At 36.5% G+C, this 23,003-nt stretch overlaps 1 protein-coding gene across 1 annotated transcript in view; it reads right to left on the minus strand.

Moving 5' to 3' along the window:
* The window catches only part of Spink5 (serine peptidase inhibitor Kazal type 5), a 57,540-nt gene that overhangs the window by 26,676 nt on the left and 7,861 nt on the right, over window positions 1-23,003 (minus strand). Inside the window, exons 5-12 of the mRNA XM_057789284.1 lie at window positions 12,416-12,543; window positions 10,316-10,379; window positions 9,145-9,272; window positions 7,940-8,006; window positions 5,312-5,439; window positions 3,867-3,954; window positions 2,114-2,241; window positions 884-965 (exon numbers count right to left, since the gene is read on the minus strand). Of these exons, the coding sequence (XP_057645267.1) occupies window positions 884-965; window positions 2,114-2,241; window positions 3,867-3,954; window positions 5,312-5,439; window positions 7,940-8,006; window positions 9,145-9,272; window positions 10,316-10,379; window positions 12,416-12,543 (813 nt within the window). The remainder of the gene's footprint in view (window positions 1-883; window positions 966-2,113; window positions 2,242-3,866; window positions 3,955-5,311; window positions 5,440-7,939; window positions 8,007-9,144; window positions 9,273-10,315; window positions 10,380-12,415; window positions 12,544-23,003) is intronic.

Below are 23,003 nucleotides of genomic sequence, written 5' to 3' on the forward strand. Positions count from 1 at the left end.
CTTAAAAATCATGCTTTCTGACCTGATGGAGTCTAATCATGTAAAGACAGTTATCACCAAGCCCAATGACCTGAGATCTATGCCCAGAATGTACATGGTAGGAGAGAACCAGCTCCTCCAAATTATCCTCTGACCTCTATTCTCCATATGTACTCCTTGGTAACCATGTACTGACACATATGTGGGAGCAGGCATGCACACATAGCATACACACACACACACACAAACACATGTGCATATACACACACGCACACACGCACAGACACAGGCATACACACATAAAGTAAATGCTAAACTCTCTTTTAAGTCTTGCTGTATTGTGTGTGTGTGTGTGTGATTGGTCCTTTTTCCCCCTTGAGACAGGGTTTCTCTGTATAACAGCCCTGGCTATCCTGGAACTCACTCGGTAGAACACGTTGGCCTCAAACTCACAGAGTTCAACCTGCCTCTGCCTCCCGAGTGCTTGTGCCACCACTGCCTAGCTAAGTCATGCTTTTTTTTTTTTTTTTTTTTTTTTTTTTGGTTTTTCGAGACAGGGTTTCTCTGTGGTTTTGGAGCCTGTCCTGGAACTAGCTCTTGTAGACCAGGCTGGTCTCGAACTCACAGAGATCCGCCTGCCTCTGCCTCCCAAGTGCTGGGATTAAAGGCGTGCGCCACCACCGCCCGGCTAAGTCATGCTTTTTTGAAAACATGCTTTTAACACATAATTCAGCTGTGAAGTTACAAGACTCCATCACAAGAAGGGTACGTGGAGCAATCCCCTGGAAAGTAGTTTGCAAAGGCTAACGCCCATTCTTGTATGTTCTCCCATTCTAGTACGTTCTCTTAACAGGAAGAATGTATCAGTTTCACATAGCATCCATTAAAGTCAGGCCCCACTCACGGCATATGTTTCTGAGTCTTCAGACCCTCTTCTGCTTCTGGTTCCAGCTTCAGCATTCTTTTGCTCTTCAGCTTCAGCTTTGCTGAATAAAAATAAATAAATGAAAGGGATCCACTGATTTCTGCTCATTGCTCATTTCTTCCTTCTCAGCCTGGGGACAAAGGATTGGCCCCTTTATTTCTATGTAATAACAAGAGGTAACAAAACTCCTTGCAATGTGCTATCATCCCATAACGTCTTCAGAGTTTTCCCCATCAAAAGAAAGGTGGCAGTAGTAGGTCTGTAAACACGCTTTCTATTAACTGTCTTTCTGTTTGTGGTGAGAAAAAGACCATCAAAGAAACATCAATACTGGAATCGTGATGACTTTCTACTTAGAGGCTGAGAAAGACCTTCAGAAAACAAACTGACATATCTTCTCTATTATCAGGAAAGGTGAGAGGCAGAGTGGTCTCAGCGATGTTCTCATGTCAGAGTGCACCAATGCCTTCTCTCACATTTCTGGTCTATGTCCTATATCATGCACATCTTGCTTTCATTTGCGCTTAAATGTATTGCTCATACCTGACTGTTTTATTGAAAACACAAAAGTGCAATACATGGATATAGCCCAATGATTGATTGATTTTATAAATATATATATGTGTGTGTGTGTGTACTAAAAAAAACTAAAATTGTTGTATAACAAAATTATATTGATAACATTTAAAACATATATGGCTATCAACGAAAACAAAATATTTTTGTATTATAAATATAATCAAATACTTCATGTAAGTTCAGTGAAATAATGTGAAGAGTATTCTAAACTGTGAAAGAGAGGCAGTAACTCTAACTTGCTGAGAAATTTCACAGCATGGAAAGTACTATTTCAGGTGATTTTATAGGTGTTTGTGGTTGCATATGGTATGTTTGCTTGTGGACCTTAACTCAGTTCAGTCCTAGCGTTAGAATTTAACCATCTTAGAAATGCTTAGAAGGTTTGCACAGGATACTGCCAATATTTATTCAGGTTCATGTTTTAGCAAATTCCCAGGTTAAGAAACAGAAAATAGGCATCTTAAAGCAAGTAATGATAAGCACTTACTCCTAGCTCCGTATTACAAACATTTTCCATGTAGCTTACTCAACTGCCTTGTTATTTTGAGTCAGTTTCCCGTGAATGAAGCTGTTCCTGTTAAATCATATGTAAGGATCTTTTTCTTTGTCACCTCAAAACTCCATACTCACAAGAAAGCCTGGCACATGGAACACAAGTTGCCATGCGTTTTTCCATCCAGACCTTGAATAGGGTCATTTTCTCTGGTACAGAAAAGTGTCCCGTTCTTTGCACGATCCCGGAATTCACTACAGCGTTTCTTGACAAGAGAGATGAGACATTTTAGATGCAGGACTATGTGCTACAATCCGTATTTCTCAGCATTGCTTATAAGTTAAATTGGGCAAGAGGAATAAATGGGGAAAACCAATACTTTAAAGATTTAGTACTTTAAAATGTTATACTTCCATCCTTGTAATGTTCATATTCAGCAACTGTGGTCATAGTCATACTATTAATAAACATATTATAAATCATTATAAATGCAAAATGCTTGAGTTTCCTTTTCTAGACAAGCGGGAAAAATAAGTAATTGTCATACACAAAATTAAGAAATGTAGCCGGGTCTGAATTAAGTATATTCTAGTACAAATGAAAGAATGATTCATCAAAGTTCCAAGCACTCTTGATTTAGCTTTATTCTGAGCATATAGTTAGGAAAATCATAAGGTAAATTTTTTCCAAAAGCTATTATCATTGTCACAGTCATAGAGGCAGTGACTGGCATATTTAATTGAGACAATATAATGTTTCAATAAATGTAGCAGTTCAAGAATTCGTTGGGTAATGATAGGGAGGTTTTGAAAGAGGTTAAAAAGGTGCCTTCAAAACCAGTTACAATATGCAAACATTGAGAGGAATTTAGGTTTTATTCTTATGAAATGAGATCATGATAAATATTTATAATAAAGCATAACAGTATTACAACTTTGCTTTAGAAGCAATGACAAGCAGGTCTATGGATGCTTTGAATGAATAGAGATTAAACTTTAAAAAATTAATTATATTATTCAAAGGGAAGGAGGGAGGAAAAGGAGGAGAGAGGGAGGTAGGAAGAGACCACAAATGAAAAATAGAATACTATTTCAACACATTTAAATGGGAGTATTAGAAGGATTTGGCAATATACGATTAAGAGCAAAATGGAAGGTGAAAATGAGGGCTAAGCAGAGATAGAAGGCAGTGAATTGCTTTGTAGAACTGTAATCAACAAACCATAGAAGACCAAAGAATTACAAGAATTGGATTAAGTAGGATTTCTACAGTATTAGGAGGTTTTCTATTATTATAATAACGCACCATGACTGAAAACAACTGGGAAGGATAGAATTTATTTCAACTTAGAACTCTCAGGTCACATGCCCCTGCAGAGGGAAGTCAGGGCAGAAATTCAAGGGAGGAACCAGAGGTAGGAACGGAAGCAAAGCCTTGGAGGAACACTGCTTATAGAGAGTTCCTTATAGCTTCTTCAGGCTACTTTTTCATGGAACCCAGGACAACCAGAGTAATAGTAGCAGCATCTACAGGGAACTGTGCCTTCCCACATAAATCCAGAGTAGGTCACATAGGGGTACTCACTGTCATTTTGGTGGGAGCGTTTATTCTATCCATGTTCCCTTTTCCCAAATGTCTCTAAGTTTCGTCAAATTGCTATAAAATTGTCTAGAATGTGGAACTATTTTACTAATATGACTTGGTGTTTTCCTCCAAATGGATGTAGATATTTAGCATTGTAATTTTGTTTTAAGTGTAGAACAATTACTGTAAAAAATTTTCAGGATTGGGGATAATATTAACCAATATTGACAATGTATTCTGAAGTGGTATGCTTGCACACACTTAACACAATGGAAGTCGCAGTTAATTTGGCTCACTAATCCTTACCTCAATCTCCACTTTAGCTTTAGCCCTTTCTTCAGCGTCTCTCTGTTTTTTCTCTGCTTTACTTTTTTCTTCCGAAAATTGTCTCATGCTGGAGAAATAAAAAGAAGAGATAATGTTTCAAATCTTCATTTTGCCCAATCGTCACTAGGCACAGAGCTAGCACTGGAGCTTTCCTGATGTTGGTAAGGCACCTCATATTTCCGAAAAGCCCTTTTATTTTGCATGCGTACACATACATATGCACATGCAAGTACATACTTATGTGCATAAATATTTTCTATCTTCCTTACTTTTAAATCTCCTCATTTTAAATTGTATGTTTTAAAGGAGGTAATAAGCTTTATATCTGTTGACGTTTTTATTGTTGAATTTTATTTTACTGAATATATTTCGTTCTGTTTTGAAACATGCAAATGTGTGTACACAGACCCATGCATTCCCTCGCTGGAAGCTTTAACCTTATGGACAGCAGGGTTGTTCATGAATGACAATTCATGTACACTTTATTCAGTCATCATTCTGTTAGCATCTAATTTGGGGGACAACAATGCACCCAGTCTTAAAAAAACAAATCAAACCTATCCATTGTTCTCTTAGAATTTACAGCCTTAGAGAGAACAGTAAAAGTCAACCAATAATCTTAGAGGTAATTATGTAATTGCCGATTGTGATGATGATTATGAAAGACCATAACTAAGGATTATGAAGATTGATTTCCAACTAGGAAGTAGGAGGATTTATCTAAAGTAGACAGTCTTAAAACATCCAGTCTATAGGGAAAGGAGACACTATCTTCTCCGAATACAAAGACGCCTGCGTTAAGACAATACTCAGCTCAATGTGTTTGCTCACACTGGTAAGTCCAACATTTTGGTGGCTAAGGTCAGAGGTTTGTCAAATGTTTGAGAGTAGTCTGAGCTAGATAGTGAATTCCAGCCTAACCTGGACTACAGACTTTTATCAAAAAAAATCAAACAAATAGAAAAACATAAGTTTATAACTCAAAGGCTATGCAGTGTGGCAAGGCCTGTAGGAGCTGTGTTTTGGGTTCAGCCTTTGTCTGTGACTTATGGTCTCAGATGATACCGAGGATGTAAAGAATTTTTGAAAATGTCCTGTCAACCCTTACACAGTTAGTTAATTACTGAATATAAAGTCTTTCCCCATTCTGTACTATGACTGGTTCACTAAAAGGTCACAAAAAAACCTAACTCATGAGAGTCACGGAAGGTGTTGTAAGCCTGCTTTCTAAAAGGAAAGTGGAATTAGTTTGTGCTCAGACACATTCACATACCATTTGCCAGATGGGCTTACGGTTTTAGGAGGATGTCAATCTGTTCAAACACATCACAGTGGCAAAAAGCCTCACTCCCAATTGCTGTCACTCATCCATCAGTTTACTTCTCCACCTTCCCAGTGAACTGAGGAGTAGCTGATACACTCACAATATATCAGCACACAGGGCACACTTGTTCCCATGCATCTTGCCATCAGGGCCACGGATTGGGTCACTTTCGCGGGTACAAAAGAGTCTTCCACTTCTCACTTGGTTTTCAAACTCCTTACAAAGTTCCTTTGGGGTGGGGAAAGAAAACAAGCAAATATATTTGTCATTTTCTGGTCTTTAATCTTGGCATTTTGAATAATAGATTTATAATCACAGAATGACAAATCTGGGAACATTGAGAAACACAAGCATTATCTAAATGAGAACTATCTAAAAGTGGATTTTTTGCCAAGTTAATTGACACTCGTAGCATCTGTGTGGGTTATTTGTTAAACTAAAGGAGCTGTGGAAACAGTAAGGCTTTGCAAGCCTTTTCTAAAACTAAAAGCAGTTCTTATTGTTTTCAAATATTCAGGGAAATAAAAAGGTCTCTCATGATATTCCCACAGAAGCCCAACCAAACGAGAATATTGAACTTTTGAAAATTTGCTTTAATGTAACTTGAAAGTCAAGAGCAATGGAGCATTTGCAAAGAGACAGGAGCAAGGTGATATCCGGCCATTATATGAATACTGCTTCTATCGACTCTATTCATTTCTGACTCTGTAGGTGATAAAATCTCAGAGAGAGGGAGTGTAACCCCCTCTACTTTGATCAATACAAACTGTCCTTACCTAGAAGTTCTAAAAACAGACATGATTCAAAAATGCAAAAAAGATTCGTTGCCAGTCATCTTGATAATTTGATTCTGAACTTTCTGAATTCTATGGTTTGGTAAAGAATAACACACACACACACATACACCCACAGACATGCACACACACGCACACACGCATACATGAATACAAGCAGTACTAGGCTTGAGGACCTCTATGTGAACTAGCCTACATTGTTTTACTGTAGCTCAATCTATAAAAACAATGATTAACTGTGTGACCTTCAACTTCTCACCTCAGCCAAGACAGCGTAAGCAGCAGGCAGAGAAAAGGAGTAAGGGGACATTGGTGACTGCACTGTGCATCTAACTCAGTGCGTGACACTAACAAAGTCATAGCACCTTTGGAACCTCAATGTTACCACCTACATAGCGAGATTTTTCTAGCTAAGTATTTTAATTTGCACTTTTAGTTCAAATTTCTTTCTGAAGATGCTTTTTAAAAAGAATCCTTTCTGCATTAGAATAAGATACTTGTTTTGAAAGAAGTTATATATATGTTCTACACTTTCTGGGTAACAAATTTGGAATAAGCAGCAAAGCAGCCACCTGATCATCATAACACAGCCATAAAATCAATGTTCCATGATTTCCATAACAGCAACAATAATAATTCCAGTTTATAACTTATGATTCATTCAAGAAGATTCTGAAGAAGCACTTTGTGAGCGACCCACTGACAGGTTAATTACAGGGCAGACATTGAACCATCATTGAAAAGCAGTCCTGCTTAGTCCAGTGGTGCTTAGTGACCATGGCCAACAAAAGGAAGAGGCTAGGATGCTTGGGGCTTGTTGGAAAACAACCCTTTTTACATACAATAGATGGGAAACATGACAGGTTAGCCCAGAGTTCCAGGCTGAAATACACAAAGCTCACACAAAGCATGGTATTCCATCTTTGACTAATGGTCCATGGAGAATTCTGGGTATTGGAGGTGAAAACACAACATAACCAGAAGGTAAGAGTGAGGTCTTTTAGCCAATGTCTTTATTTTTCTGACAAGAAAATCGAGGCCCAGAGAGGAGGTCCTTTGCTCTCAATACCTACAGCATGGCAGAATGAAGACCAAAATGTAGATGTCTCCTCTTTCTAGCAAAAGTCTAGCGAGTTAGTTAAGTTAATGCTACCTTTCCCATTGAAATAGGGGTTTAATAACCCTGGTGATTTAAGATGCCAAGGCTGAATTTATAACATCAAACAAATATGACGAAACTGAATTTTGAGAGTATTTTTAAGCTACCATCTTTTTATTTAAGCAGAAACAAGACCTTATTAAGAAGGGTCTTATTGAAGAATGACCACATAGAAAAGTGAATAAGAAGTCCATTTCTTTTAGTAGAATTTTAGAGTAAAGCACTATTAGATACACTGCTTAAGAGTCTGAACTATTTAGAAATTTTCTTACCCAGTAATGTTATGTATAAGGTTTTATACAAGTTTTTAAAAATGTATTTAAAGCAAAATGGTTGTGCGTCACACACAGAGAGAGAGAGAGAGAGAGAGAAAGAGAGAGGGGGGGGGGGCAAGAGAGCTGATGGAAATGACCAAACACAAAGTATTCTGGTACATATGTATAAAACTGTCACCATGTAACCATTTTATGCTAATCTGAAAAAAATTTATAAGAGGAAAAGAGATAAATGGAACTTTGTTCGTGTAAAATTTGTTTTTCCCTTCCTTTTGTGAGGGGAAGAAAATAAAGGGTAGGAGTGATATGTGTTGAACTTTAGATGAGAAAAGCTGGTTTCAAATGACCCAACTGATAACTATACTAGAAATAGGATAATTGAGGAATTCTAATTAATATGAAATCCATGCAGTAATATGCGACAATGACATTATTCTGTTCCTTCAAAGGTGCAAGTGAGTATAGGCTCACAGGCTTCACTGTGGCAGCGAACCATTTACCTTCTCAGCATCTCGCCGAATTCTGCTCTCTCTCTCACGTGTGGCATTTTCTCGAGCTTCTTTTATACTGTCAAGGGAACAGAATCCTCTTACGGTCCAGGCCTATTTTCAGTGTCCACCCTGTTCTGAGGCACTAAACACTTCCACATCTTTTACCATAACCTGTCGAGATCAGTCCTCTCACAGGAGGCAAGCACTTCCCTGTGTTGGATGCTGGCGCCCTAGACATTGCCACAGATAAGGAAGGGTGTGAGGCTGACTCACAGCAGGTCAATTAGGAGCTTTGTTCTGCAGAGCCAGCTGGGTGTGCCACCCTGAGTGGCAAACAGAAGATTGCCAGGAAAATTCCCTCCGACAAGCAGAACCAAGAGCCTTGAAACAATGCTCTGACAAGGGTGAAACCAAACTGAGCCTTTCAGGTATTGCCATACCACACCCTTCTGGGCCACATGTTAAACCAGATGTTGATTTGCGTTCATGTCAGAGCAGGGTTATTTATTTCTAAAAGTTAGATTTGAACTGATCTGGAACCCATCTGTAGTCTCAGTCTGCTGTCCCAGGCTCATCCTGAGTAAATCCATCTAGAAAAGTCAGGTTCTCCTTGTCTGTTAGGACTTAAAACAATGAATAAATGAAGCCAAAAAGCTACAGGATTTGGGGCAGTTTGAACAGACGCTATATTATCTTATTAATCTTCATTATTATTGTTACCACTTTATAATACTATTTAAAATTATGTATCATTGCTCAGTGAGGGTCCCTACATGAGCCCAAAGGAACCCTGCACGTCAAATGACCAATTTTGATTATCCAATACTTAAGTGCTTTCTACGTCAGTCTTTTTTTTAAAAAAATCAATGTATAAGGCATTAGATATCATGACAGCATTTAAAACAAAGCTTGTTTCAGACCATTCTTTCTGCTCTTTATTTACTCTAGCCTTGCCCTTCAAGTCTTAAAAGTATTATATTATGAAACACTGTGTTTTTTAAAGGCATTATACATTATAAGATGAAGTTTCAATTTTTTTTTTGGAAATATTGTAGTAAAATGAAGAAAAAGGCAAGAAGTCCATCTTGTAGCTAGACCTATTTCACATTATAAAGACAAATGTTCACAGGAACCATGAAGAGGACTTTATCACTCTGGGACTCTCAGGGCAGGAAATAAGGGCCTCCATCAGTTCATCTGGGGATGCTACTTACAAGAGTTCAGCACACATGGCACATCTATTGCCATGGGTCCTCCCATCAGGACCACGGACTGGATCATTCTCCCTTGTACATCCGAGTCTTCCATCTTGCACATAGGCCCGAAAGTCACTGCACACATCCTGAAGAAGAGGGAAAGGAGATGACACATAGAGGCTTGCAATACCATGTTCAACAAAGGCTGGTCCCAGAGAAAGAGCTTTGTGATTCTGTGTCACTTGCATTTAAGTACCGAACTGTTCATTTTCTTATTTGCTTGTTTGAAAAGAGTGCTAGAACTCAAGTGGATCATTGTCCTTGCTCTCAACCTGTTCGCAATGTCCTAGGTGCTAAAGGCAAAGAGGACCTTAAAACAGCGAGTACTGAAAGCCTTGGAGGAGGCTGGCAGCTTCAGGGACCAAACCGTGAAAATAAGAATTGGCATTCAACTAGGAAATTAAATGTGATTTGTATGGTGCTTTCCATCTTCCTCTAACTTCAAAAGCTCACAGAACCTTAGCTAGAAAATAGCTACTTAGTTAAATCACATTTCTGTAAATGTTCAGTTCAAGGGTTCCTCATGGTGAGTGCCCATACTAAGGTTTCAACTCTGGGGCAGTGATGGAGACATATCGTGTCCATTCACTCGCTTCTCGGGAAATTTTTTTCTTTCTTTCCTTCCTTCCTTCCTTCCTTCCTTCCTTCCTTCCTTCCTTCCTTCCTTCCTTCCTTCCTTCCTTCTTTCCTCCCTCCCTTCTTTTCCTTCTCTCTCCCTCCTCTCTCTCTCTTTTTTTTAAATAGCAGAAATAGAGTTGAACTTCTTACTATCAAAGTAAAGTGATCTGGTTTCAAGAACTCATTTGTTTCTTCCCTGTCAATAGGAAGGATGCAGAGTTTCAGAAAAGTAAGAAGCACCCCTTCCTAACATCCCAACCTAAGAAGAAGCACAGCTACTTTTGCCCTTGCTTGCTGGTTCTCAACTCAGGGGGCTCACATATCAGGTATCCTGCCTATCAGACATGTACATTACAATTCATAGTGGTAGCAAAGTTACACTTATGAAGTAGCAATGAAATAACTGTACGGTTTGGGTGACCCCCACATGAGGAACTGTATTAAACACAGGTCCGCTGAGAACCACAGCTTCACACTGAAGCCAGTGTCTCTGCCTGGCGCTTGTCCTTACCTTCTCGAAACTGCTGCTGCCACATTCACCTTCACTTCTTACGTCAACTTGTTTCTTGTTTTTCCTGGAATCAAAAAGTTTATTGACACAGAAATTAAGATGATAGAATTGCCCATCCTGCCTACCTCCTTGCTGTATTCTCATGCCTTCTGTACCTGAAGATAGTGTTATGGTTTAATATTTAGTCAGCTAGCATAGTGAAAGCCTTCGTTTATCACTTTAAAAAATCACAAGGAAATAGAATCATCTTAGGCTTAGGTTTCAGGCTCATGGTTGGTACCTCTCTAAGGACTTTTCTGTTTGTGGTAGACATTTTTAATTTTTATAAAAAGTTAAATTTTAATTTTTTTTATTTTTCATTGTAGGACTCTTTTATGCTACTTTATTATACCTTACTTTTTCATGGAAAGCACATAAAGTCTTATAATTAACTTTGCTCAGTCTAGTAGAACTTTAAAGAATATAGAAAACAGAATCATAAATGTAAAATAATTTCTACTTTCTATAGAAGAAGCTTATAATTCAGCATGTGGATAACAATAAAAAATGCAAAGCTCAAACAAAATTAAAAATGGAAAGTTAATAGGAAAAACAGATTTCAAGATATGTAGTCAGACAGAAAGTATTAAAGGTAACCTGGAATAGTGTGTGATGTCTTCTGAAAGTCAGAGCAAGAAACAACACAGAGTCATATGGCATGCTGGGAGAAAGTATCACACGGATCAGAGATTTAAAAAATTAAACTAGGAACTCTCACTTAAGATACAGTAAAAATTAAATGTTCAGTGTGATTCAAGTAGTATTATAAGATGCGTGCCTTAGAGAAAGTAGAATGTTCTTTATTTGCCTATTTAGCTTTTCTATTTTAAAATTGTATTGCTTTATTTATGTGTTGATCTATTAATTCATTTTTTAGTGTGAGGAGTAGAAGTGGGTGTTCTTGTTACATCATGCAAATGGAAGCCAGGGTAGAAAAGACTAGAGATGGTTTTCTCTCTCTACCATGTGGGTCTTGGGAATAGAACTCAGACTGTAAAGCTTGCTGGCCACCTCACTGGTCCTGGGTTTTGTATTTCTATATATTCACTCTTTTAGCAGTCTGGAAATACAATCATGGATAGATCAGAAGGGCTAACTGCAGTTTTGTTTTGGTGAAAGCCTTATAAAGGGACAAAGTATTAAGAATCTCAAAGAGTAATTATTGCTCAATTAGCCTATTGAATATCGAATATTGGTCATTGTGTTTCCAGAAACAAAAGAGCAGTTCATTCAAGTTCGAGGTCATGAATGGAGGCTGCAAAGCAGGTGTGCATCTTGCTTGTAAAAGAAAATTAATAACCATAATAAGCATCGAGGTTGGAGGAAAGACACAAGGAGTAAGGTAGGCCAGAGAGATGTGATATCTATTTGGCATAGAATAGATATTTCTATTGAAATATTCAATAGAATATTTCAATATTCAAAAATTCCAATTACATTCTATACAATATCTTAATTTCCTGATCATTTAAATGTTATTTGATGATGAAGACACTCTACACATAAAAGAATATAACCAGAGATTAGCACACTGATAGATGATGGAAGATAGATATAAATTAGATATAAATGCTTGGGTGTATGTAGCATCTTTTTTTTTTTTTTTTTTTTTTTTTTTTTTTTTTTTTTTTTTTTTTTTTTTTTTTGATTTTCGAGACAGGGTTTCTCCATAGCTTTTGGTTCCTGTCCTGGAACTAGCTCTTCTAGACCAGCCTGGCCTCGAACTCACAGAGATCCGCCTGCCTCTGCCTCCCGAGTGCTGGGATTAAAGGCGTGCGCCACCACCGCCCAGCTGTAGCATCTATTTATATGTATGCATTTGATCTGCATGTCCTGTTTATTTCACAGAGACTGTGGGAACAGCCAAAACGCTTGCACTCCGAAGTGCTTTGTAAGATATGAAATGTTTTACTATGTACATTTCCTTGAAAGAGTAGAAAAGGAAGCAGTGCACACATTTTATTAGAGATTAATTTGCAGCAGATGAATTACAAATGCTGCCGGTGGGGGGGCGTGTCATGTAACCGCACAGACATCACGTCTGCTCCATAGAATACTCACTCATTCTCGGCACACAGCTCACACCTGCTGCGGTATGTTTTCCCATCTGTGCCGCAAACTGCAGAAGCAGCAGAAGTACAGATAAAACTCCCATCATTTCCTCTTTGCTTGAAATCCTCACAATTCAGCTGCGTGAGACATAATTGAAGAACATCAAAAAGTCAAAATATCCCTAAGAATACACGAATAAGTTAGTATCTTAAACCCAGAACATCATGCACTGCAGAAAAAAAAAAAATTAATGTGGAGGTTGGTGAGCTAAAAAAAAAAAAAACAAAAAAAAACAAAAAAAAAAAACTCTTGACCATGAAATGTAGTCTGAAGGCAGAGATAGGGTTAGATTTGTATGATTTCAGCCACCTGCTGTCTGGATGAGATAGGCCAAGACCTCATTAATGAAACTGAACACACTTTGTCTCAGCCAAATTCTGCCTCCACAAAGTGATAATGAGCCCCAGCAGACGATGGGCATAGAAAGCTTCTGTAAAGTATTAACTATGGAAACGTTCCATTATTATACATTAGGATAGTGATTAAGTCAGATTTCCCGCTTCCCCATTCTACTGCTACCGCTGTGTGATTTGAGCAGGTAGTTTAACTAGTCTACACCGAAGTATCCCCATTTACAAAGTGGGTATAATTTTACCAACTGCTGATGCCCCAGAGATACTTAAGCTTTTAATGTAGGCACTTTAATTGGGAAAATCTGAACACAAAATGGTTTGTGATCTTGTTGTTATTTAAAACGCCGTGCCTACTCACAACCAGGGAATGCGAACTAACTATCCTTCAAAGGTGATGATAGAAATCTCCAGGTCACTGCTGTAATAGCGTGACGTACACTTGAGGACAAACCTGTATGGTGAGAAAACAAGTGTGCCCGGCAGTAACTGAAGACAAGTATTCCAACCTTAGCTCTGCAACCCACTCAGTTCACCTCTTTGAACCCCACTTTCTTCATGTGAAAAATGGGAACTTACCCAGCCCACATTCCACATTCAAGGCCAGGATCAAAGAAACAATTAGGAAATGTGATTTGGAAATAATTATTGTGACATAAGCTAACAAAAATTACATCGTGTAATTTCACTGTAACTTCCACCTAAAACCAACTCAATTTAACTGTCAATATCACACTGAGAACCAATTTTTGGTGGTTTTAAGATATTTCAATAGTGTGGATTGAACATATGATAGTGCCAGTGATGACTTAATAGAGTGCAAATGTAAAAAAATAGAATGTATGCAATTGCAGGGAATTTAAGAGCAAGAGGATCAGATTGGGGAATTCTAGAAGGTAAAAGATTAAAGCGGCAAGAGAAATGACAGCATGGTCCCTCCTACCAACTGTCTCATGTATTTCAGGAGAAGTTACAGGAAGGAAATAAACTCACATACACATTATTGCACTCATTTATTTTCTCACTTATTCTAGAAAATTCGTGACAAATTTATAAGACTTTGGGAAGTCTACTATTTTGTAGGATTGCATTGTAAACAGAGCTAGGATACTGTTCTGAGGTGTTTGCATGCTAACAGGAAGATCACAGCCACGTAAACAACACTTTCATATCATGGTAGGTGCTACAAAAATAAGCCCAAGACTGTAACACAGCTATAATAAACTTCACTGAAATGCCAAAGTGCCAGAAACATCTTTCTGAAAAGATTATTTTTGTGATGAAGTGATATTAGTGAGAAGGAGCTGACCCGCAGAGAGTTGAGGAAGAGCAGAAAAGGGCAAAGTTTGTCGAAGTGGGATCATGCTGTTTGAGCAGCAGAAGAAAGTGTGGTTGTCACAGAGGAAAGGGCAGGTGAGCCACTCACTTTTCATAAGATGTCATTTTTATAAGGTGTAGAAACATCCATAGGAAACTGTGAATCAAAGTGACTGACATAGAACAATGGTGGCCCTTGCCCTTCACCAGAAAAACCAAGGGCAGCATACTAGGTCACAGGTGTTGGCTGGGGGACAACAGGGTGAGTCAAAAAGCCAGCTGGGAGGTGACAGAACAGGTGCAGGCATTTATTACTCCACCTCCTTGTCTTCCAGACTCCAAGGATGGTGAATCACAACCTACAGAAAACACCTCTTCCTAATGCTGACAATTATCAAGCACTGGCAGATGGATCCTGACCAGGAAGAGAGGCAGCAACTGGGCCAGATTTCAGAACTTTCAGCTCTTGCTCTTATTCCTTGTCCTAACAATCCATTCATCAGAAGCTTGATCTTGGACATTAACTCATTTTAGGAGGAAGAAAGCTAGGGCTACTATGACATTTAATGTTTAAAATATGTACCTATCTCAGAAATAAAACAACATCAAATAAATACTATCTACTGAAAACCATGAATCAGCTGAAGAGGAAATTGTCAGGATGAATAGAAGGATAATTTACCAAAGGTGCAAGCATTCTTCAGAAAATAAAAGATACTTTTATTATGAAACAAGACAATATAATTCATAGAGAAACAACAATATATAATAGAATGTCCACACTTAGAAAAGATTTAAATAGCAATAAATAAAACAATACAAAGAATAAGTGAGATATGTACAAACAGATAATGAATTTTAAGTGAGACGTTGAGGTCCAGGGAATCTTCTAAAAGGCAATAGTAATGAAAAATTTAAAACACAAAAGCCTAGTGAAAACAAAAATAATAATTTCACAAAATGGGAGAAAGCATAAGTATAAACGTCTGAACAAGTAAGGAAAATTCATAGATTCTATGAAAAATGAAAGATAAAAACAGTTATAACAACAGAATGCTAAAGTCTAGTTAACCTCAAGCTTCTTGAGGAATAGCAGATTTCCAGGATGTAAGCTGAGAAATAAGTTCATATTATGAAAGAAGTTAGATATCAACAATTGAGACAGATATGAGCTAAACTTGTAAATATTTGAATGTATGGATTTTAAGTTTGGGGCAATCATAATTAGAGCAAAAGTGTATATGTCACATTTAAATGGCCACCAATGGGAAATTGAAAACAATAAACTAATTTGAAAATGATTTTAAAAACTGAAGATAACAATTAAGAAAAACAAAAGAAACAAGTTGGACTATAGCAGAAGTAACAGAAAAAGTAAATTAATTAAACCCACAAAGAAAGGACATAATGTTGGAGTCATTTAAAAGTAATATCAAAACATATATTTTGTTGATTGTAGGGAAAATTTAAAAACTAAAAGATTTACTATGGTTAAACTCACTGGGCCACAAAAATATAGGAGTTCAAGGAAGGGGACGTAAACATGGTGAGAGAGACAGAGTGGAGGCGAGAGAAGCCAGAACACATTATATAAATACAAAGAGTAAGTCCAATAAAAAGCAAAATTATAAAAGGATGGTTTTTTTCTGGTAGGCTATTTAACTAGAGGATCAATTATAAAAATAAAACACATGAATCAATTTCATCTTCTTTTCTCAAAGTGGATTAATTACAAAGAGATCTAAAGATGTAAAAGTAATAAGGCATACAAGTATTTAAAATTAAAGTAGGAAAAATATGCAAAAGTATGGGAATAGGCAGGGAGTAGATGCACAATCTTAGCCACAGTCTGGATACATTATTAGTGATTAATCAGATCATTATGTAAAGCAGAATTAGGGGACGAGGAATGTGTAACAATAATAAACATACACTCTCCCAACATAAGCCCTCCCTCTCCCAAATAATTCAAACTATGTAATAACATTTGACAAACCAATAGTTAGAATAATAGGCTTTAGCAAAGACTAAGAGAACTATTCATTAAGAAAGAATAAGGTTATTAATCTTGTAGATTTTTGAAGAAAACTAACAAATGAAAACAAATAATATTATTTTATGAAACATACGAAGTAAATTATCAAAGTAAAGTATGCTTTCATTAACAAAAAGCCAAATTTTCCTGAATAACCATTATCATATAGTCTATATTTCCTAACCAAATTTCATTAACGTTTAGACCTAATATAACAACACTCTATAAAAATAAAATAATGAAGTACTATATTACTTTGAATTAGAGAGTATTATGAATTATTTAGTTAATAATGACAATTGATATGCCTAAGATAAGAATGCTCAGACTGTCAATTACTAATATTTTATATATGCTAACCTATCAACAAATGCTAGCGAGGTTGGGAATATTTTCATATTCCTGCTGGAATATAAATTGATATAATCATTATGGAAATCACAATCAGGTTTCTCAGAAGACTGAGAATAGAAATATATAGAACTAGCTATTACGACTCCTGCCCACATACCCGACAGACTCCAGATCAACATACCATGGAAATACTTGCACAGCCGTGTTTGCTGTTGTACTAGTCACAATAGTTAAGAAATGGAAGCACCCTATATGTTCATCAACAGATGAATGGGGAAAGAAAATGTGATACATATGCACAAATTGAAATTTATTAAGCAGTAAGAATGAAATAATCACATTTTAAGAAAATAAGAGTTCAGGTGTGGCACCATTATGTTAAATGAGCGTGTGTATGTATGTGTGTTTATATGTGCATGTGTTTGTGTGTGTGTGTGTGTATATGCCTGTGTGTATCTCTGTGTGTCTGTATGTGCCTGCCTATCTGTATATATGCATGTGTATGTGTATCTGTGTGTGTTTCTGTTTGTCTCTTTTTCTGTACATATCTGTATACATCTCTGTGTGTCTCTTTGTGTGCATGTGTCTGTGTGTATATTTGTATGTGTCTGTGTGTGTCTGTATGAGTCTCTGTGTATGTGTGTGCCTCTGTATGGTATATCTGTGTGTGCATGACTGTATTAGTCTGTGTGTGTGGTTGTCTTAATCCGTATATCTCTTTGTGTTTATCTGTGTGTGATGAAGTAGAAAGCATATGTGGAAGACGAGAACTTGAAGGATGGAAGAGGGAAGTATAAAAACGTATATCAATGATACCCATGTGACTATAAAGGCATAATATGGTACACATGTGGCATAAATGCATGTTAATGTCACATTGACACAAAGGCAGAAAACAAAGATTTAGGGGGAAAGACTATTAAAGAAAGGGTAAAAAAGAACAAAGTAAAATAACATATGTTTGAAAATACATCATTTGGTATGCTAATTTGCAGATCTTTTAAAAAATAACAATTGATATAATAGTCATCAAAAAACAAAATGTTGAAGTAAACAGGAACAAACAGAGGTAAGATCTGAAGACCATGGAAGATGCAAACAATAGATAATATTACTGGCATGAATGTTAAAAAGATGATTAAAAATATAGAACTGTAATTAAAAATAGCTGTACAAAATTTGTGCTAATACAGATGAAAATTAAAATGAATGTATGACTGCACAAATATGCTAATGATGAAATAAAAATGTTGAATACATAAATAAATATTATTTTAATTGACATATTAGTCTGTGATAGTTCCTCCCTAAATTACTATCTAAAGAGTTTTACAGTCGAATTTTCTTAACTTTTAGAAAAATTTTGTGAGACATAATAATTTACAATTACTCCAAAAATAAAAAAGTTGTAACATTACAGAGGTATTATTTATGTATCATAAAAGTCACTCAAGTAATAATACAGTGATTTTCAAATAAATCTACAGAATTGTAAAGCTGTCACCAGACACCAGTTTGGGAATATTTCCATCTACTTTAGAAATTCCCCAGGGCCATTACAATCTTATTGCTTAGATCCTGCTTTAGGCAACGGCAGAATATCTTTCTGACAAAATGTGCTATTTTTGAATGTTTCATACAGATGGAATTATAAATATTATTGTTTAATTCTAATTTCCTTAACTTTGCAAATTATTTCTGAGATACATTCATTTGTAACACTGACAGTCACACATTCCTCCCTATTTTTCAATGTTACTTCAGTTCATGCATATTATTTATCAGCTCACCTCTGGACATTTATGCCTTGAATTGATTAAAGTTTTGAAATATTCAAAGCAAGACTTTCATGCATGCAACATGTCTGTCATTGGGGAGACTTTTTTTTTCACTCACTAGGTTCCTAGGATTGCATTTATGGGGTTCTATGGTGAATCTATGATTAAAGTGAAATTTGGATTAAGAGAGAGAGAGAGAGAGAGAGAGAGAGAGAGAAAGAGAGAGAGAGAGAATGAAATCTGTGCTATTTCTTAGTTATGTACATTCCATGCATCTACCCATGAGTTGACATGCTGAACCCATCATTTTATCGTAAAGGTATGAATTCCAAGTTTCTTTCTATTGATATTGAGTAACCTTGCATTGTTTGACACTATCGGTTTATAATTCAATTTGAGCTTGTTTATTAAATGCTCCAACCCTTTTATATAACTTCTAGGATCAACTGTGCAATTTTCTTGTTAAAATATTAGTGTGTCAGACTTTGTTGACTTCCCATGGGAGCCCTTGCATATTGGGAGGGGTGGATGAGGGATGGGCTGGAGGAAGGGGGGAGAGAGGAGGGATGGGAGGGAGAACTGTGGAAAGTAAAATAAAATCAAAAAATAAATAAAAAAAGAAAGTAATCATGACTCTATTTTGACATAATTTATGCTGAATTAATAGATTTTTTTAAAAGTTGCTATCTTGAAAATATTGACTTTTCCAAATAATGAGAAGGGGTTATCTCAGCCTCAACCTTCATGGCAATGTGTCACTTAGTTATGGGACCATGTGCTGAGAATTACTTTGCTTAGGTGATCTTATCTTTGTAAAAACATCAGAGATATAACTACAAAAAATTACATGGTATGATCTACTTTATTAAACTATATAACACACAGACATGTACAGACACACACAGAGACACAGACACACACACACACACACACACACCTACTGATTCCAGGACCATTATGAACAGAACAACAGAAGATTAAATCAAACCAATAAGATGATGTAATCGAGAGACACAGGAATTAAATGTATGATCTGGCTTGTGTCACATGCCTCTGCTTTACATAGTCGACAGTGAATAGGTTTGTTTAGCCCAGTAGCACTACAATCATGTGACCATAACATTGAGCTGCCATGCTGGGATTCTTATGAGGTTTCTAGACAATGGGTGTTTCAGTTCTGTTATAATTTTGTAGGTCCTCAGAGTTCCTGAACATATGATACATGACTGTGTTTAAATCCTTCATTTCTCTTTGAGATGTTTTGCAGTATAAGCCACACACTTCCTATTATGGATTTTGTGGTCTACAGATTTAAATTAATAGTTTTAATCGTGAATTATTCATTGCTAGTGCATAGAAGTACAGTTTGTTTTTACAACTGGGCTTGTACATTGAAACAATTCTATATGCATTTACTAGCACTAATGGTTTTGCTTTTGTGAGCACTTAGTAATTTACCTGCGTATGTATCATATCATAATTCTGTAACTATAGATATGTTGTTGCCTTTACAAGAACTGTGTATATATTTAAATAAAACTGACTATAAATGACTAGAAGTTCCAGTTCAATGCTGACTAAAAACATTAAGAATAAACAACGATTTTCTCTCATTAATTTTAAGGACAAAATATTTATTCTCTTATCTCTAAACATGATGCTGTTTTCCATAGTTGTTCTCCGTCAGGAAAGCTTTATACATAAACAGTTATTAGCTTAGCTACTGGATTTTATTAACTCCCTTTCAACATCTTTTGCATGGTTTTACCCTCTCTTCTATTGATATATCGTGCTAGACTAATAGATGTTTGTTGTTGTTAGTGAACTTTGAATTTTTATCTTGTTTCCACTTGCAGACTGCTTTATCTTCCCAAGGCTGTGGATCACCCTTTTGTTGGGGTTTCCACATCCCTGCTTAACACTTGTCAGTAGCTTCCAGGTCTTATAATCTCCTGATGTGGGTATTGTTTCAAAGTAATGCTGAGTGAGGTGGTAATGAGTCCTCTCTTTTATGAGAGTCTATAGAGGATTAGGATTATTTTTTCTCTTAGAACCTGAGAGAGTCTTCTGTGCCTGTACTTGTCTATGATTAGCTTTAATTTCTTTTCAGGTAGCTTATTCTATTGCATCTGTATGGGTGCTTTTCTTGTATGTATATGTGTGCAGCATGATATACAAGAGGACAAAAGAGGGTATCAGATCTCCTAGAAATGAAGTTACAGATGTTACAGATGTTAGGGGTTCTGGGAGTAGAACATTCTGGGAATAGAGCCATGTCTCCAGTCTGACTCAAGTCGCTAACTGAATTAGATTTGATTTGATTATTTATTCGTTTGTTTGTTTATTGTATGTATCTGTGATGTAATATGATATGGTGTGATGTGGTGTGTGTGTGTGAGAGAGAGTGTGTATGTGTGTGTGTATATGTGTGTAGGCACATGTGAAGGTCAAGGAACTTTAACTGCCTTAGATCTTTTTTGATTATATGTTCATCTGTTTGTTTGTATTAATATATCACAGTAATACATAATATAATAAATTTGCTCTAATATTTTTAGGTGAGTCCCAGAATAGTAACATTTCTATTTTAAAAAGTAATTTATTTGTAGTGAAGCTCTGTTTCTTTCTTCTCATTCTTTCCTTTAAAATTATAACATGATTGTTTCAATATTTAGTGTGCATCTTCAATAACTATTCCAAGTACTTTTTCTGTCAAGTTAAACAACTGTTTACACTCAGAAACATTTTTTGATATTTCTCTTATATATGAAACTTACATTCTTCATTTTCACCATTCACATTCTTAAAACAATGTACAATATACAAAACACCACGGAGACGAATGATTCTCAATTCTCCCCTAATGTTTACTTTTGTTCTACTTTCCCCTACCTTTCATTACCTCTTTGACATCTTCCCTCACATGATTTGCGGTAGCTGATGTCTGCTAAGCAAACATAGGCAGCTGTTATCTGCAAACCTGGCTTCTTTTTTAAAAATCTCCTGTGACTTGGGAGCTTAATGGGAAGCCATTGAGTTGACATAAACTTTGGTCAAATACCTCTACCTAAAAAGATTACAGATGGAGTTTTGGGCATGGGGCGACTATTACATTTCATCTTCACCTGGGTGCCTTGTTTCCTGAGATCTTGTATAGCTTTAGGATTGACGGGGAGTGAAATGTCTGGGCTTCTCGAGACTTTGAGGCCTGAGACACCTCCCCCAAGCAGGACTGTAACCCCAGGTACATCCTCCTTGCTCCTGGTGGAGACCATCACATTCACAAAAACATGTATGGGCGGTGCAGTTCTACGTTATCCCCAGTTAGTTCTGTCCCTTTTAGCAGTGCACTGCAGCTGCCGATGCCCAGGGCTAGACTGGCATAGAGCCTCAATAGCAACTGGAGAAAACAAGAGACAGCTTATTGCTAAGCCAAAGAATCACCCTTCCCATTCTTCCTTTTCAAAGTGCAGCAGTTTCCAGCACAATTGCATAACCTGTAGATAATTTTCAGAGCACTAAAGAGATGTTTGATTAATTCTTTCTAGCTTATATCTCATTTGAGGGAAGAGATTTCCTGATTTCTGTATAGCCTGAAGTCTCAGCATGTAGGAAATTTTAAAGGTTTGATTCTAAACTTGATAAGAATAATTAAAAACAAAAATGTATAGCTCCTTTGCCTTTTACACAAAATTGCAAAATCTATGAAGAATTACTATCCAGAGTACATTAAACTTTATTCTGAATAACTATGGTATAGCTTAAAACAATAGTCTCATGCCAAGAAATTATTATATTAAATGCTAAAATTATTTTAACAATTACAGAAAGTCACTTGATAACAACCAGCACACATTCAGCAGATTGGGAATCAATAGAGCTTCCTGAAAGTTGATAAAACTCATGCTAACTCCCCAGAAGATAGTTAGCAGATAAAACTGTGGAAGTGTTCCCTTTAATATGAGAAAAGAGGAAGTGCTCTTTAGGTGTTTAATCCCAAATCCTTGCCATTGATGTAAGGAATAAAAGAGAAATAGAGAATTAACTAATATTGAAAGAAAATAATTAAACTATAATTAATACAGATTATGTTATCAATTGCTAAGCAAAATATATCACAAGGATCAAGCTAAGAGAATTAACATAGCTGACAGAATTCCATCATTTTATATTTTAAGATTCCCACTTAAATTTTAGTAAATCTCATTCTACAGATGTAAACATTCAAGTAGTAGTAGTCTTTAAATAGATTTAAGATAAGGTGTTTGTGTGTGTGTGTGTGTGTGTGTGTGTAATGAGTGTGTGAGGAGACTTAAAGAAGAGAAGAAAGGAAGTTGCAGAGCTGTTTCAGAAGAGAAACTCAGATTTCAAAGGAACGGCCAGTCCTCTTAGCTTTTGTAGCTTAAAAGGTAGTCCCTTTAATTATAGATAAAGGATTTGCAGGTATTGGTTGGCTGAGTAGCTGGCCTGGTATTGTTTAAAGAGTAAGACTGACTGAGCCCCGAAGAAGAATTTAGTCAACTATGTTTATCGCGGAGGCAGAGAAGTTCTCAGACATTCCTCGGCTGCGGTGTTGCCAAGGAAGAAGGTAGCTGGGTTAGACCATGAATGATACTAGTAATTAGGGTGTGTCTACCTTGACTGATCATTTTAATTGTATGTCAGGGCCAAAGGAGGAGGAAGAGAAGTAAGAAATTAAAGAA

Source organism: Chionomys nivalis, chromosome 14, assembly GCF_950005125.1.
Source record: "Chionomys nivalis chromosome 14, mChiNiv1.1, whole genome shotgun sequence".
Classification (NCBI taxonomy): domain Eukaryota; kingdom Metazoa; phylum Chordata; class Mammalia; order Rodentia; family Cricetidae; genus Chionomys; species Chionomys nivalis.